The sequence below is a fragment of the Ambystoma mexicanum genome, chromosome 6q (genome assembly GCF_040938575.1).
Source record: "Ambystoma mexicanum isolate Mex_15411 chromosome 6q, UKY_AmexF1_1, whole genome shotgun sequence".
Classification (NCBI taxonomy): Eukaryota; Metazoa; Chordata; class Amphibia; order Caudata; family Ambystomatidae; genus Ambystoma; species Ambystoma mexicanum.
The window spans coordinates 1,256,318,818-1,256,336,440 of NC_090937.1; the positions used below are offsets into that span (position 1 = coordinate 1,256,318,818).

At 41.5% G+C, this 17,623-nt stretch overlaps 1 protein-coding gene across 1 annotated transcript in view; it reads right to left on the reverse strand.

Annotated features, from left to right (window-relative positions):
- Nucleotides 1-359: 359 nt before the first annotated feature.
- LOC138515327 (sodium-dependent phosphate transport protein 2B-like) overlaps nt 360-17,623 on the reverse strand; it is a 109,334-nt gene continuing 92,070 nt past the window's right edge. Inside the window, exon 11 of the mRNA XM_069630219.1 lies at nt 360-2,832. Within this exon, the coding sequence (XP_069486320.1) occupies nt 2,281-2,832 (552 nt within the window). The 3' untranslated portion in view covers nt 360-2,280. The remainder of the gene's footprint in view (nt 2,833-17,623) is intronic.

The window sequence follows — 17,623 nt, forward strand, 5'->3', positions numbered from 1 at the left end:
CTCCCATGCTGCCTCACCATTGACTATGGTGAAGAGGGCTGATGGGAGTTATAACGAACGCGAAACATCTGGAGAGCCAAAGGTTGCAGACTCCGGTTTACACCAATGGTTTTCCCTCACTCGAGGTGGCACGTTTAATACCACCCAAAAAAGTCTCGAAAACGTAAAAGGGGAAAAAGAAGGATGCTTGAGCGAGAGCACAGGTCATAACCCTATAGGCACGAGCATAAAACCAAAAATCAGAGACAAATTGGGATCTTTGAGCAAACATCCTGCACATTTCACATGCATAATTTACAATGCAATGTCGATATTCCAAGTCAAGGTTATATTTTTTAATTACTGTACAGCATGGTACAGACAGGTCTCGACATTTTAAATATGTCTTTTTGTGTGGCGCATCTGATCGAATATGAACTATTTATACACATTTTAAACAAAAATCATGCTGCACGAATGTATTACAAAAGGTGAACAGGTACATAATTTGCGTAAATTACAGACATACACATTATAGGTTTGGAAAAATGTACAATCCAATGTTATTTTACATTTTTACACGTACATCAGACACAGGAGTCTTCCTATCTGTATTTCAGAAATAGACATTGCAACATACATTTCCTATCTACATGTAGAGGAGCCTGTACAGTAACATGTTAGTATGTAAAGAATGCTTAATTATTGCTATGGTTTTGACAATTCTGGATATTGAGCTTTGTAAATGCTCCTATCAATTCTGCCCAATAATTGAAAGTCAAGGGTTGTGTAGCAGCGTGTTCTACTTTTTAGTGCAAATACGTACAATAATGTGGAATTCAATAGGTTGTTACAGAGCTGAGAAGAGAGCTCACATTAGTAAAATAAGAAGTAAGCATTCTGCCACTGAGAGGGGCGATGATCCTGCCTGCCCTTAACTTCCTGGCAATGATTGGCTAACGGGCTTTGATGCAAGAGGATGATACCAACCCAGGATGTTGATGAAAGCAGAACTAATATCAAACAAATTCAGAATTCCAACAGCCTAGGTCTTTCTTGTGCCAGATCTACATATGATGCATTAATATATGGTGAAGTATGAAAGGCAGATTCAAAGGCGACATGAACAGTTTAGATTGCATCAATCTCTAAAGGTACATGTCACATTATTAAGGATACTGAGATGAGATGCAATTTCTTAACAGGTTTCCTTACTTGTAGCAAGATTAAACTGAAACTAAGCAAAATCAACCCAAGGGGCTCCCAAATCTGAACTGCCCAATCTTCGAAGACGCTAACAACATTACTTATATTGCACCTGGAAGTCGTTCGGGCATACCCATCCATGTGTGTATGTTTCTGCTGCAGAGTCCTTGCGTTCTCCCTAATTGCTCCTAAAATGCCATCTGTACTGACAAAGAAAGCCAGTCAGTGAATTTGCACGTTATAAGTTGCATCACAGGCCTATATGAGATCCATTATTGCAATATGAAAATATGCTGAACAGTGTTCATGTGTACACAGTACACAGACTTTCATTACAGTATTGGCAAAGACTACAGTATGTACACAATCATTCGGTCTAAAGACTAGACACACGTCAAATATTCACACCCCGAACGCCCTAGACTATCACCTTTACAATATATACACAATACACTAAAGAACATCACCTCTGGGTCAAGGTTGTTCTAAACGCAGGTTGACAATGTAGTTAGTATTCTCGACATAAATGTTATTCACTACAATGGTATGAAAGAGGAACTACTTTTTACATAGGCGTGACAATTCCCCATTCACCAGGAGGCTTGGAGTAAGTTGGCTGATGGAGACCTGCTTCCTCTTGTGCTGAACAGTTCATACGCATATTCACAGAGGGTCTCGCTGGGCCGTCCTCTTGATTTGCGACTTCAGCTGCACTAGATTCATAAGTGTTAAAGCAGGGCCATTTTGTGAGCAATGACCTCACTCGATTCCATTAAGGTGTAAGATAAGGTAGAGAATGCCTAGGTGGTATGGCTCTGACCACCCTTACCTCGAGCCACTGTTTACATGTTGGTGATTTCAAGCGACCTATGAATTCTCCTTTGATTACAATTATATCAGGAGACATGCACGTGCACCAGCGGCCATTTTGTGTAGTGTGAGTCAGGCTGCAGCAGGTATCTTCACCGAGTGGTATATAGTCCTGTATCATTTTGTTGTCATTGTTCCTAGCACCTGGCGGTTGCTATGCAGACTGCAGAGTATAATTAACTGTTGTAAGAGAATTTTGAAATTCTGCAATGTATAAAAGCCACCCTAGAAGCTTGTTTTCAGTTCATCAGCGGGACTTGGTTTCCCTTTGGGTAATTCGTCCTCAATGGTCACGTGGTTGTCATAAACCTGTAAAGATTTGGGCGAAGCCTGGGATTTTGTGCAGCATTTGCAGCATTTGCACCACTGGCAGCAGCAGCAGCAGTACTGCCCACAGAATGATGTCATGGAGGCCATCCCCCTATCCCAGGGTTCCAGAGAGTGCATCCACCTGGGGAGGAAGCCCCAGGTTTTTAAGAAGGGGGGCAGCGCTCTGGGGCATTTCTTCTGCATCAGGTTGATGACAATAGCAATGATTATAAGGGACACGATGGGCACACAGACTCCCACAAGAACCTGCCAGCCTGCTATGGAAAGTCCAAAGATGATCAAGGGGAGAAGGAAAAAGCAGACGATCAAGTACACAACAGCAAACCATCTGTAGCTGGCCGTCAGGTTCCCCAGGCCTTTGGCAAGACGAATCGGGAGACGGGTGATGGGAATAGGGTACCAGAGCAGAATCCCGGAAATGTTGAAAAAGAAGTGGCACAGGGCAATCTGAAAAGTAAAGAAAAACATTAATAAGGGCATTTGAAAAAACATTGTTTTTTGCTTTTTTTGTTTTTAAAAAACATCAATGAACGTGATATAAGTTGAACTGAATGTATTACATGTGTTTTTGCTGTTTGACTGATAAGTGTGGTTATCTATTTAAAGGGCGAAGACTACTTACACTTTCCAGTATTTAAAAAAACTGTGCATTATATACAGTTGCCAAATGTCTGGATTTCGTTCGGACTGTTTGTATTTTTGTATCTGTGTCCGGTTCTCCGAACTAACTATAATAAATCCGGATTTCATCCCTCTTTAAAATCCTTGTATGTGTTAGCCAGGAAGTGGGTATGTTCACCGAGTTTTCGATTAAGAAAGAGGCCCGTGCGGTTTTAAGATGTGTGTGTGTGTGGGTTTAGACTCTGAAAGACCTTTCAATTCTGTGGCTTCCCTTAGAGCTGTAAATTACAGGTATATGGTCAGATAAGGTTCTGGCTAACAAGCAACAATTTATGGGAAATGGGTCCTGGGGTGAAGGTCATCTTCAGTGTCTCTTTTATGTGCACAATGCACACTCTACATGTAAAGTGCTAATGTAGGGACTGTTAATTGTTGATGTAATGTATATCCATTTTAAAGCCAAGTCCCCACAACAGCTCTCACCAACTGATTGATACATTTGTGAAAGAAAAGGTGGGATAGTATACGTTTCTTTGGGGTGAAACTTCACATTTTGGTTACATAATATAAAACATTCCGGATGCCTGTTACAATATAAACAAATAAGAACACGTTATTATTAATATGAATACAAAACAACTAGCCCATAACAGACTATGCAGACACCTACAGCACCACGTTTCCAAAGGAAAAACAAAACTGCAAGTACCAGAATGCAGAGAAACACACAGCAGAGAATGCACCAGTCACAGCGAATATGGGGCATAGTTAGATATGTGCTTTAAATCGACAGAAAGATTGTTGTGGACAACTCCTCACAAATAAGATCCAATAAACAAGTCAACTTGCTGCACACAATATATATTTAATTGTTTGCTGTTTGATTAGGTGATGCATATATACAATAAACTTAGGTATGCAAAAACATAATTTTAATAGTGCTGGGAACTTTGAAATGCAAATACTACAGACAACTCTTGGGTCCAATATGCTACATGTGAACAGCCCGTCCAACCCCATTTTCTTGCATTCTGCTACCTATAGTATGTTATAGGGGACTAAGCATATCGTATGGGTGCAAGAATGCAAAGAAACAAACAATGCAGGATCATGGAGGGAGGTGATACACATATCGGCTTGCTTTACAACCACCATAGAGAGTAAGCAGGTAGTGGTGAGAAAGAAGCTGACTGATAACCGGTAATTTCTTTTTAGGCCATGGCACTTTGCAGTTGTTGATTATTCGGACAGGACGCATTGGGAAATGAGAAACTTCAAGTCACATAATGCAAACTGCTATTTACTGCAAGGCCAGGGGGCTGGATGAGCGGTGTCAGACATATCATGGAGCCACTTATTAATACTTATGTAGTACCTCACTGGAGTATGCAGTGGTTTCACCTACCAAATATTAAGATACTGGTCAAGTTAAAATGGCTTGCTGTGGTAATGTCTGTCTATCTATCTATCTATCTATCTATCTATCTATCTATCTATCTATCTATCTATCTATCTATCTATCTATCTATCTATCTACTACCGATCTATGAAAAGGGGTTGTGCAGTGGCAAGATAAGGGGGCCGGGGGAGGGGGCTTGCCCTTTTGTAAGAAAGACCTGCATATATGTAGATTGATCAGGCTATCCAATGTCAAGTGTGTTATTCCACCCCATTTGTGGCTCCAGGCTCAAATCAACCTGCAAGTCTGCAACTTATATATCTTCATTTTCGTTGGGACAATAATCCTCACTATTGTTTAAGTGCAGGAGGATGGCTATCATATGCCATATTCTGTGGCTAAGCGCCAAGTTATTACAGGGGTTCACTGGCTTTCCTAGCCTAAAATAAAGCTTCTAGATCGTTTTTAGAGATGTTTTAACACTAATAATATCATTTTCAGAAATAAAAGGGAGGATAGTTCAGCCACAACGTGCTCGCCTTGGAAACAAGACGACACTTAGCAACACAGGTTCGATCCCCGGTCCGCACTTAGAAACTTCTGGGTATTAAGTGCATTATAAATATGCAACTAAGGCATATTCCTGTAATAGCGCCTCTTGCCCCCCAGCTTGTGTGAGCACTTTAAAAAAATGCAAATAAATAAATAAATAAAAGTGTCCTCTAGTACCCTGGCAGAGGGGTATAAAAGTTCTTACCGAAAACAGGGAAAAAAATCCAAAGAAAGGCACATGCCGTTAACTTCCCTCTGCAGTGTAGTTTCACTGCACAGTGGAGAGAAAACAAGGATTCTCCTGAGACAACCTCAGAAAGTTGCTTGTTACAGAGAAAGGTTAGAATGGGTCAGTGCCCGACCGACAGCACCACTGTCAGTCTGGGAAATCCCTTGGGATTTAATATCAGCACTAAAAGGAGCCTGTTAGAAGATGTTTGTATCCACATCACACATCACTCCATTCTTGGGCAAACTCCTGGAAAATCTGGCCATCTCCCAGCTAAGTCTCCAACCTGAATCTGTTGATTGCCTCCATGACCATCAGTCTGGCTTCAGATCAGCCAGGGGCACGGAAACGGTTCACCGAAAAACCTATGAGGATCTGCTCAACAATCTTGACTCCAGCATTCCTTCTGTTCCCATCCTCCTTGACCTTTCCTCTGCTTTTGACACAGTTAATCATGCCATAAACTAGGCATCACGGATCAGGCCCTGGAGTGGTTGACCTACTTCCTCCTGTACCGACCCTGCCAGGTCCAACTTGGGTCGTTTCTCTCCACCACCTCTCTCTCCACATGTGGTGTTCCTTAGGGCTCTACCCTCTCACCCTGGCTCTTCAATGTCTACCTGGCCACTTCATCCGACCTGATCTCTACCGTCTCCTCTAACTTTCAGTGTTATGCGGATGACACTCAGCTCTCTTTCAGGCACCCCTCAGCCTCCTCTCCTCTCTCGCTCATTCCTGACTGTCTATCTACGCTTCAGGATTGGTGTGCCTCCAATTATGTCTGCCTTAATATCAGTAAGACGAGGATCCTTCTCATTGGGACCCCTGCTCCCACTTTCCCGCTCTCACTGTGGCCATCCACATTGGGCCCTCTTCCTTCGCCTTCCTGTGAGGTTGAAAGCCTTGGAGTCATCTTCGACTCCACTCTCTCCTTCTCTCCTCACATCACGGACCTCGCAAAGAAGGCTCACTACCAGCAGCACCTCCTCAGAGGTATTCTTCGTTTTGTCACTTTCCCCCAAAAGCTCACTGTCTCCAGAGCTCTGGTTCTCTCCAGGCTGGACTACTGCAACAGCCTCTTTCTCAATCTGTCTTCCTCTACTCTCCGCCCTTTGCAACTAATCCCGAACATGACTGCGAGACTTGTCCTTGGGGTCAAGCCCATGGACCGTATCTCCCCAGCCCTGAAATCTCTCCACTGGCTCAGTGTGGCTTCAAAGATCAAGTTCAAGGTCCTCTGAATTGTCCACAAAGCTTTCTGGGGCCAGGGCCCGCACTACATCCAACTCTCTCTTCCTAAACGCCTTCCTTCTCGAGCCCTTCACTCAGCCACCTCCAACTCTCTGAGGGTCTGTTGCTTTTCCAAGCAGAGAGTTGGGGGCAGATTTCTCTCCTCTGCAGGTGCCTGCCTCTGGAATGGGAATGGCCTCCCTGCCCCTCTCAAACTTGATCCGGTTCACCTAAAGTTCAGAAAGCAGCTCAAGACTAACCTTTTCTCCTCGGCTTTATCTCTCCTTCTCCCCTGCTGACCAACCTGTATGCTGTGCTGACTGGCCCCTTGGCTACCCCCCAGTGTCTCACGGGGTACCAGGCTCCTTCATGATCAGTCTCCCCTGCACTGCCTCCAGGGGTACTGCACACTTAGGGAGCTGTAACTGCATCCTCTACAGTCCCCTGCCTCCTTGCACTTCCCCAGAGCCGCACTGCCCTGTCTGCACTTACTAAGAGCAATGCTGCCCTGATTGCTCTTCCCTCCTTCCCTCTCCCTGGCACTTCCTCCTACCCTTCCCACTGCACTTTGCGTTGTTGCACTTGCGCAATCTGAATGACACAAGGCCTAGCAAGATCGCTTGTCTTGTCCTCCCTCCGTCTTCCTTCCCTTGTCTTCTCGCACCTAGAAACACTTGTTGTCAGGTGCGTTATAAATGACTGATATCACATCATATCACATTTAAACATAATAGAGGAACACTCAATCTTATGTGATTTATTATCTTCATTTAGACCTAGGTTTGCTAGCAACCTACCATATCTCATTACTGACACATCACAATTTGGGTCCTTTAACTGTGACCCGAGAAACTTAAATCTCCTGATCTGAGAGTAAGGAAAGCCCAGTCAACGGTTTTGAGTAAGAATGGAGCAAGTGGTTCACTATTTCCTTTAAGGGAGTAACAAGTAAGATATCTCTTGTGCCGGACAAAGACATGGAAGTACAGAGGGCCTGTTATTGACATCTGGGCTATGACCTGTCAGATCTTACTTGGACCATCGGCTGGCTGCACTTGGGTCTGGGTGACACACCGCAGTGTATGGGAGTTGAGAGCTCCAGGGCTCCCATCCTGTTATCTGTTAGGTGCACCAGGACTAATCAGTATATTGTGTTTTGCGCCCTGAAAAAATTGTTGCGTAAACAATATTTTTTTCCGCCAGTATCGAACCCTTTCCCCACAAATACTAGGACTGGTTTATTTATATAACTGCACCAGTCCTAAAATATGTTGCAATGGTGTTTAGTAGGTGAAAACAAATATCGTTTACCCAACAATATTTGTTCTCAGCGATGAAAACACAAATATCCGAATAATCCCAGATCTCTGGATAGGATTGGGTACTGATTGGTTAGTGTGGCCCATTCAGCCTCCAAAGCGGCAATGTTTTATAAATTGTGGACCAGTGATGGCCGTTGGAAATTGAATATGTTGGCAGGGATTAGCTACAGATTATTCAGTATTTGCAATTGTTTCAAGAGAACCATACTTGCATTTGGATGACTAAAACACAAACAGCTGACATACATTTCTCCTTTAGGTTGAGTGCTAAAACCCAGAATATATTCTTGCCAATAGAAAAGTCAGAAGTGGTAAGTCTCAAGCTTGAATTTTTAGAGGACTCAAATCAGGTGATACAACGTAGGTTTGAAAACCTTTTAGAAATGCTGCCTCGGGTACAGAAAATTGAAGTAACCAGATGGTTAAGACGTAGGGCCTCATTACACGGTAGGCGGTGGACCAAGGTGCTACTAGCACCTTGGTCCATGCCGGTAAAATACAGACACCGCCTTGGAGGAAAAGGGAATTACCGCCCTATTCCAAGGTTGGCGGGTGGTAATTCCCCCGTTCCCCATTGCTCTTCCCCATTCCCATTTTTGCCCCATAGGGCATAATGGGAATGGGGAAGGTGCTAATCACAATACCGCAAATTGCGGTACCGTAATTAGCACCCTGGTCCCTTTGCGGGTTGGTTTTTAACGCCTGCTAAAAAGCAGGCGTTAAAGTACCAATCCGCAAAGGGACCTCGTAGTAAGGCGGTAAGGGTTAACGGTCACCGGTACCATTACAGGTGACCGTTAACCCTTACCGCCTTCCGTGTAATGAGGCCCGTAGTCTTTAATGAGGACAGAGAAGCTTTACAGATTGCTAATTGGCATGTCACCCTGTCCACCCCCTCTGATGTTCTATGCATGATAACAGAAACAGTGCAGGAAAAACCTGCCACTGCTATTGCTGTGAGTCTGATAATGTTTACTGTTCTCTTAGACATTATACTAATATGTTAATGTGAATGTACAAGAAGTGGGGGCGAAGCTAAGATTTACACCTCCAGACCTCCAAACAGTCCTTATAGGGGATGTACTATTCCAGTGTCAGGGTTGACAGTGATATAGAAAGTATGATGAGGAAGAAAGAGAAATCGATGCCCTGAAAACAATTGAGATTTAAAAAAAGGTCGAATTTTTTTATTTATTTATTTATATTTTTTTTTTCGTTTCGGTTGGTAAAAAAAAATAATAATAATAAAGAAAAAGGGGGGTTGGGGTGGACCCCCCCCATAAAAAAAAATAATAAAAAAAAAAAAATCGACCATTTTTTCGACCATTTGGCATTCGACCAAATGGCATTTGATCATTTGGTTTTTGACCAAATGACTGGTAACCATTGTGCTTCACTTAAGTGATGCAAAAAGGGGGACTGTCAGGGAAAATCTGTTTTCCTGTCCTTTATCTTTCACTATGTTACAATGATTTAAGCCCTTTCAATACACTAGACAACTCAGTTTGGCACATTGTATATATACATTTGCTACATCACATAATAGGATGTTGGGACACACATTTTAAAAATGACATTTTAGATAGATAGCTACATTTACTGAAAATACCAGGCAAACTACGATCAATGTGGTATTTAGGACTCAAAAGGTTTTCTTTCCATGGGTGCTCACCGAAATGCTATGACTTTAAATGCATCCTGCATACATATTGTCAACACATACCTGTAAGCTCAGGTTCTAGAGCAACTGTTGTACTATGGTATTTGAAAGGGTCAATTGCCTCTCCATAGACTTTGCCCCTGATAACATTTCCACCAATGGACTAACATTGTTACATCTCTCCTCACTGTTCACCACCTTCAATATGTGCATTGAAGTAGCACAGATTATTGAGCGTGGGTACTGCATTGGCTTAGCCCTACAGAATGTGGAATGACTAAACATCCCTGTTACCCTCCACCAACAATCCTGCAGAAAATGCCAACCCAATGCTGGCGACCTCCTATTTTAATGCACTCCACTGCTCTTGAGGTAGGTTAGTGTGATAAGCAATACCATTTTCTTTTTAAATAATGCTTGACTTTTGGACATTTAAATGTGTATTAATGCAATGTTTACCACACTAATGAAGGTGATACACTTGTAAGAGGTGTTCTCCGTTAACGCCAAGAGGTGATCCAGTTCATAGTGCACGCTATGCAAATGATCCCACCCACTCATTGAAACCTCTAGCACCCAAGTTTGATTTTTAAACGATGGAATATAGAACATTGGCAAGTGCTCAGTGAATATAGCCAGCAGCCCCATATTCAAGTGCCGACAGGCCCACTCTGCAAAGGCTTAGGGATGCTACTGTCACCCTACGCCTCTGAACAAAGGGATCCTAGCTATTCCCATCTTCAGGCTCCCTTTGAGGTGTGAATAGTGTATTTTACAAAATGTTTATGGGAAATGGACTCCGCACGTACTGCGTGCGTCCAAGCGCCCATCAAAATAAATAAAGATGGCCACTGCCACAGCAAATAGCCAATTACTTTTCCATCACTATGGTATTGTGGACGCGGATGGACAGGGAGTGCTGCAGCTGAAGGAGGAACCCACAGGCATGCATGTATGATGGAAGAGACATTTTAAATATTTAAAAGGAATATGCTTTGATAGTCTTTGAAACTTTAAGTGGGTCTGTCACTGATTTGAAGGAAGAAACTCCACAGACAACACTCATGCAAGGGAATCGCTAGCCATGAAAACCTATAACAGATACCAGCTGCTGGCACCTGAGATCTAAAATAGGTAAAGCATGATAAGGTTGGTATAACCCACTCAGTAAACCATGTAAACTGTCTTGCCCGGGGCTCTGTCATTGATGACAATACTTTGCAATGTTAGTGTAGTAAGAAAAGTGTCTCGACATTTACTGTAACATTGAAGCAGGAATATTGCCCTAGAGGCGCAAATCTCAGTGACTCAGGATGAATGCCTGCCTTTTTGACTGCCAGCAAGTATTTTGTGGTTTCCACAAAGATGTCTTCCATTGGCAGAACTCTTCAATATCTACCTCCGTGCCGCCTTAACATCATCTGCGACCGTTACCTACTGTACCACTCCTATGCTAACACCCAACTATAGCTATGTGACTCTGCATCAGAAGAAAACAATGTGTCCTTCACCCTAGAAAACTGCAAGACTGCCATTAATCTTTGGAAGTCAAGGAGATTTATGCATTTCAATGAAAGTAAAGCAGAATGCTGATTCCAACAAAAAACACTCTACCAACCACCACACAAAACTAAATAAACACTCTTTTTTATATTTTATTTTTATTGTGAATTAGTTTTACTAGGACACTTTTTACACATAAAACCACCCAACTATCTTCTGCTAAAATGAATGTCTGTCTTTCCATCGTTCACTCTTGTATCCATGTTCATTGTGTTGTGAGCTTTTAGTCGTGGAGTCCATCATCCTTTAACACTTTCATAATCTTTCATGTGCTGGCCAGCTCGCTATCCATTAGTGCAGCCTGATCTTGTCGTAGACGTTGCTCTTGCAGTAAGAACTGTAGAAAATGTATTCCAGCACATATAAAGTGCTGATTTCTCCCTTGTATGAAATCCAACCACCAGACTTCAATTGGTTTTGCTTTGAAGGAGATTATGTATGCACCTAAACGCTTGGACCTTTCATGCGCCAGGGCGGGGCAGTCAAGCAGAAGATGTTGTGTTGATTCCATAACTTCCTGATGGCCACAAAATCTGCATGAGCCATTCATTACTCCTTGTTTCCGAGTGTTATGCAGAAATTTGTTGATAGGGTACACCCCAAGCCGTATTTTCATCAGGCATTCATTCCCGATAATGTTTTCCTGGGAACTTCCTCAAATAATTTGGGATGGTATCTCTTTGCCGATCTTCTATTGCTACATTTATTTGTGATTTAAGTGAGAGTCTCTATTCTCTTGTAATCCAATCCTGTCTCTTTGCTTTTTCTTTTACTTTATTTGGATTAGCAATTAGTTCAGCAATTGCATAACCGTCTATTGGCTCCTTTAGTAAGATCTTTCTTAGAAGAGATATTGATTTCCATCTTACCACCCCATGCAGAGATTGTAACCCTAGTTCTGCTCTTATTGCAACTATTGGTGTACATCTAGGCAGTTTCAATATTGGCTTCCAGAAAAGACTTTCCAGTTTCGCCCATGGTTTCCATGTTAAATTCAAGTACTTTATGGTGTTAGCCGTTTCCAGTCTCTTATCTCCAATTTTCCAGGCAAATCTGTTTTCACTGGCTTTTTTTTGTTCCTCCGATCGTTATTATTTTTGTTTTATTTACATTTATTTCAAGCTTGTTTAGCACAATGTAGGCCTGTAGTTCATTAAGCAGATGTTGCAGGCCGATTGGAGCTCTGTCAACTAGGACAATGTCGTCTGCATAACACATAATTTCTATTTTACTGTTGTTTATTTTGGGTGGAAAGTGCTGGGCAAGTCTCAAGGTCTGCGGCAGGTCGGCGATGTAAAGTTTGAATAGAGTCGGCGCAAAATGGTTTTCCTTGTTTTACCCCTTTTTTTGTTCTTATCTCCGTGGTTAATTTTCCCTCATTGGTTCTTATTCTCGTAGAGGTGTTTGAATATAGGGCTTTTATGGGTTGAAGGATGTCCTCAGGGAAGCCGTACTTTTGTAGTTTTGTCCAGAGATAGTCCCTGTCCACTCCATCAAAAGCCTGCTTTAAATCTATAAAGGCCAAATTAATCTTCCCTTTGGCTTTGATGGCCTTCAATTTAAGCAGGGATAGCACAAACAGGTTTCGTTCGGTGCCAATAGCTTTTATAAAACCTGTTTGCCGGATATCTATGATACAATTTCTGGCCGCCCATTCCATTAGGTTACTTTGCAGATCTGCAGCAAATATTTTCCCAATGGTGTCAAGCAGGGCTATGGGCTGTTAATTAGATGGATCTTCTCTCTTTCCTTTCTTGTAGATCGGTACTGTGATACTTTTTGCCCATGAATATGGCAGTTGTTTTTGCATGTGGATGTTCTTGAAAATCAAGCTGATTGGTGCTGACCATTTACCCGGCTCTGTTTTAAAATGTATGTTTATCACCCCATCTGGGCCTGCGGCTGACGATGCATTAGCTTTTTTATTTTCTGCTCTATTTGTTCTTCATCCATGGGGATTTTCCAGGCATATGCCTTGTTTACTTTGGCCTGTTTTGTTGTCGATGCTTGGCTTCCAAACACCTTAGAGTAGTGGATTATCCAGTTCTCGCCTTTCACTGCACTTGCTAAATGACTCTGTTGGTTCAATGTTTGGTTGTTAATTATTGACCATAGTTCTCTTGAGTTTGTTAGTGTTAATGCCCGCAGCATTTGTTTGCCTTTTTCCTGGTCTCGTTGTTGGCGAAGTCCAGTCAACCAGCTCTTATAGTATTGTGTCCGTTGTTTGATCTTTTGTTGTTGATCAGTCCCTGTAAGGGCTTTCTTTATTTGTTTTATATCTTGTCGTAGTTGTTTCTTCTTAGCTACTACACTACAGCTATATTGATGTTTCAGCTTAAGTAGCGGTAGCTTCATCCCCGTCCCTTTTATTTCAAATGATCCTAGTAGAGCATCATAGCAAGTTTCAGTGTTGTCAATCCTGACTTTTTGCATATATCTCTCTGTTACAGCCACGATATCCCTTCTTTTTAATCTCAGCCGATTCCCCCCATGATTTACCTCTAACTGATCTGAGTTGGAATGGGGTATTTATATATTTTTCCTTAGCCATGTGAGTCTCACAATGTTATGGTCACTGGCATTTTGCGGAATTACCTCAAATCTATCAACTTGCTGAAGACAGTTGTTTAGAATCCATATGTAGTCGATTGTTGAACTTAGACTCCCATTCGTCCAGGTTGGCTTACTCTGGATATCTCCCTACACCTGAACATTTAGCCTGGTTAGATTGTTCTCTTCTACCATCTGTATCCATTTTCATTCATTTAACTCACCAAGTTTCAATTTATCAAGGATCGGCCTTCCATGCTTATTTAACCATTTTAGATTGAGATCTCCACATATGATTAAGGTTAGTTGAGGGTCTTCAGCCATTTAATCTGTTATTATTTTGGAGATGCTTTGAAGAAACTCCTGTGATTTTATTCTTTGCAGGTTCCAAGATGTGTTTATTAGTAGTAGTCTACTTTCGTTAGTAGTAATCTGTTCTTGCGATTTGATTATTGCCCATTGTACAAATGGATTCGGGTTTCCTTTTTTTTATGATTGTGTTTTTTTATTTTATTAGCTTCAATAACCCTGCATACGATCTCCCATTAGATCCTTTTTGTGCCAGGTTAATTAGCACCTCAAAGTTTTCGCAGAAGGGTTTGTCTTGTATCCATGACTCCTGTAGGCATATAAGCGATTTGTTTTTCAATTCTGTATTTGAGTCATTAAACAGATGACTGAATCCCCTCGTATTCCAGGAGATTAGTGAGTCCTGGACCTTTTCCATTCTTTCCTTTTGCCAATTCTTTTTGTTGATGACTAGAGAACTAGCCACCCAAGACCAGTCGTCTTTGTTCTCGCCGGTTTTTGCTTAATTTGTTTGCTTTCTTTGGATTGAATATCCCTACCGGAGTTCCTTATTCTGATCTGAATCCTTTTGGTGTCTTTTTTCAAAATGCTTTTGTTGTCTTCAGCTCTTTCTTTTCTTGTCAATGTTTTTTTCTTTGTTTCGTACTGGTTTTCCATTGTCATTGGAGTCGTTGTTACTTGGATCTGTTAATTCGTAGCCTTGTTTTCTAAGCTTGTTTGCACCTTTTAATAACATCTTCTTTGTTTCAATAGAGTTTAGCTGTAGTATTACTCTATCGACTCTGTTCTCATGTATATATTCGACGTTTCGCAATGTCGTCTGTTTCGATGTCCTTTAACTCTGTTATACAATGTAAAAGGTTTAACACATTTTTCTGATTCAGATTTCTTTCATTGTTTTCATTGAGGATGTTTTCAATCATCACCTTTGTCTTACATTCCCTCATACAATGCTTGCTAATCTCACTTTTTATGCCTGTCAAGGTTTTATTCAGGTGTCTTGCCATGTTTTTTGGATTACATTTCGTTCCGTTTGAGTTCGGCTTTTTATAGGTATCAATCCTTGCTTTATTCTCCTCGGCTTGCTTCTGCTTGCGGTTGTCTTCCATCATTATGAAAGAACGTGCTTCTGCAATGGAATCCTCCTCTTTGTCTTCCTCATTGCTGGAGAACATATATGTTATGTTTATTTCTGATTCATTCAGATCTTCAGAGGAGGTGTCTATTTCAGCACAGTCACGGTCTTCAATCTCTTCCATTAATTTATTTTCTTCAATATAGAAGGAAGCATTGTCAATTAATTTGTGTAATGTCTCGTTGTCTTCTCCTTCCAATTCAGATTCAGTCGTATCTATGGAAGAGTCTTAGTTGCTTGGCGCTTTACCTTTATCTCCACACATTGCCACTTGACTCTCTTTCCTTAACTTTATCTTCTTTTGAGACGTGGTGTTGTCCGGTGATGTGTGGATATTTTGCAAAAATACCCTTGAGCCTCACATTTTTGATTTCGGGCAGGATTGAATATTTTTAGGGTTTTTTTGTATGGCTCTTTCAGTCTTCATGTTGTTTTTTGGATCTTTTGAGATCCCGTCTCATCTTCATTTTCAGTCGCTTCATTAGTCCCTCTTTGGTTGGTGTTAAATACTGGGTAAATACTTGCATCACTAGTGGAGGTTTTCGTTTTTTCCATCTCTTTCTTTTCAGGGATCTTTAGATTTTTCTTGAGCACATTAGTAATTTGTTGATACTCAGAAGCCTCTCTCCCTTTCCTCATCACTTCTTTAAGTTCACTATGGTTTGTCAATGGGGTTGCTTGAGTCGATGGGTGTAACATCCGCCCTGCGCCCACATACTGGGAGGTATGGGTGTTTCTTTAGTTGTTTTATTCTTTTGCTGCTGTGACTTCTTTATATTGGTATCCTCCTGCTTGTTATGGATTTAGCGGGCTTGGCCACTATCTTTGATGCAATGGGAGCTTCAAGGAACTGATCAGAGGCCTCCTTGGCTGTATGTATTTCCTCCATATCGAAGTGTGCTGCTACAATAGTCTCTCTTTCCTTATTTTCAACTGATTTTCTCATCCATTTTAATGAGTCTAGCGGAGCCTGCATCATGGTTGATTTTTCAGCTTGCTCGCCGGCTGCCATGTCACATACCCTTCTTTGCCAGACTGACGAGGTCTGTGCTTCCTGATTTAGTCGCTCCTCTATTTTTTTGGCAAAGGTTTCTAACGAGATCAGTTTGGCATGGAGCAGCGCAAGCATTGTTGTATTATCTTTCACATTTTCGTTGATGGTTTCGTATAGTTTGCTATATGGAGCTAGGGAGATAGTCAGTGCGGCCAACATTGTTTTGTATCTGTATGCTTACCGCAATTGACAGTTGATTTTTTTAATTTGTAGTCTTGCTTTGCTCCTCGCCACTCCGTTTTTTTTCTCCCAAGCATGTCTTTTTTGGGTGAGATTTCCCTCGAATTTCTCCTACTACAGCGGGGTCATTTTGGTCATCTGTGTAGTCTTTCCGTCTGTATCTCTGACCTAGTACTCTCAGGAGGTGCAGTTTCTTCACTAGTGAGTCATTTCCTGTGTCTATGGAATGCTCGTTCACCTCTTGGGTACTCATGCATGCCTTGTCCTGAGGGAGTTGTTGTTCTGATCCATCAGGTCTGTGCAATTTAGTAACATTTCCACTATCTCTCATTTGTTCCTCCCTAGAGGTTATGTAGGTTTTTTGTTCTTTCCGTTGTGTCAAGTGACATTATATGATATAATGAGAATAATAATAATAATATTAATAATAATAATACTAATAATAAAAATATGATGTGTATTATTATTATTATTAATAATCATAATCATATTATTATTATGATGATAATTATTATTTATCTCAACGTCTGGTTTTGAGAGAAGTGGTATGGGAGTTACATTGGTTATCAGTTTTTGGCCCCTTGTGTTCTTTTAATTTCCCGTCAATCCGGTGCAGCGTAACTGGACTAAACTTCTTGTTAGTCTTCATTTTTTTAATGAAGCTTTGTTGCAATTCATGTTCCATTATTTCTTCTGCTATCGAAGTTTGGTTTAAACTTACGTTTCTTTTATTCTGCCTTTTTCCGATCAGTGGTGTTGACATTTGATTTTGTACAGGGATTTTCAATTGCTCACTCCCCATGGCCGCTCCCATACCCATTCCCACATGCACCCCTGGGTTATCTGCATTAACTGTTTGAAATGCCTGATTGGTTTGATCCTCGTGGCGCTGCAACTTTGATTCAATCCATAGATAATCATCGTCTTGAATGTTTTCAGGATTTTCTTGTGAGTCGTCTGCCATTTGTATGTCTTCAATCATTGAAATGATAGGTCTTTCTTTCTTCGTCGTTCCCCCGCTGATCTTTTTGCTGTGCTCACACTCCACATCTCGCATAGTATTTTTTGGTGCGGTACAAATCGACAGCTCAACATGCTCGACCACTTTCTCTCTGTCCTTGTTACATATTATAAAAATTCACCATGTCTGATTGCTTGACTGCTCATTCAAGGCAGTCTCTAAAGTCTGAGTGCTTTTGTTGTTCTCTTGCGCTACTGTCTCTGTGTGGGTATGGCCTGCAGATTTTAAGTTGATTAAGGGTGGAGACTTAAGGATCTCTTCTTGTGGTTCACGTAGGTTACGTTGAATTGCACCAGCAATGTCATCTGGTTTTCCCACCTCAGAACAGGTATTCTTCGAATCGTCTAAAAAGACATTTCGTTTTGGCGATGGCGCTTCTAATACTGCAGGCAAGTTTGTTATGGCCAGTGATG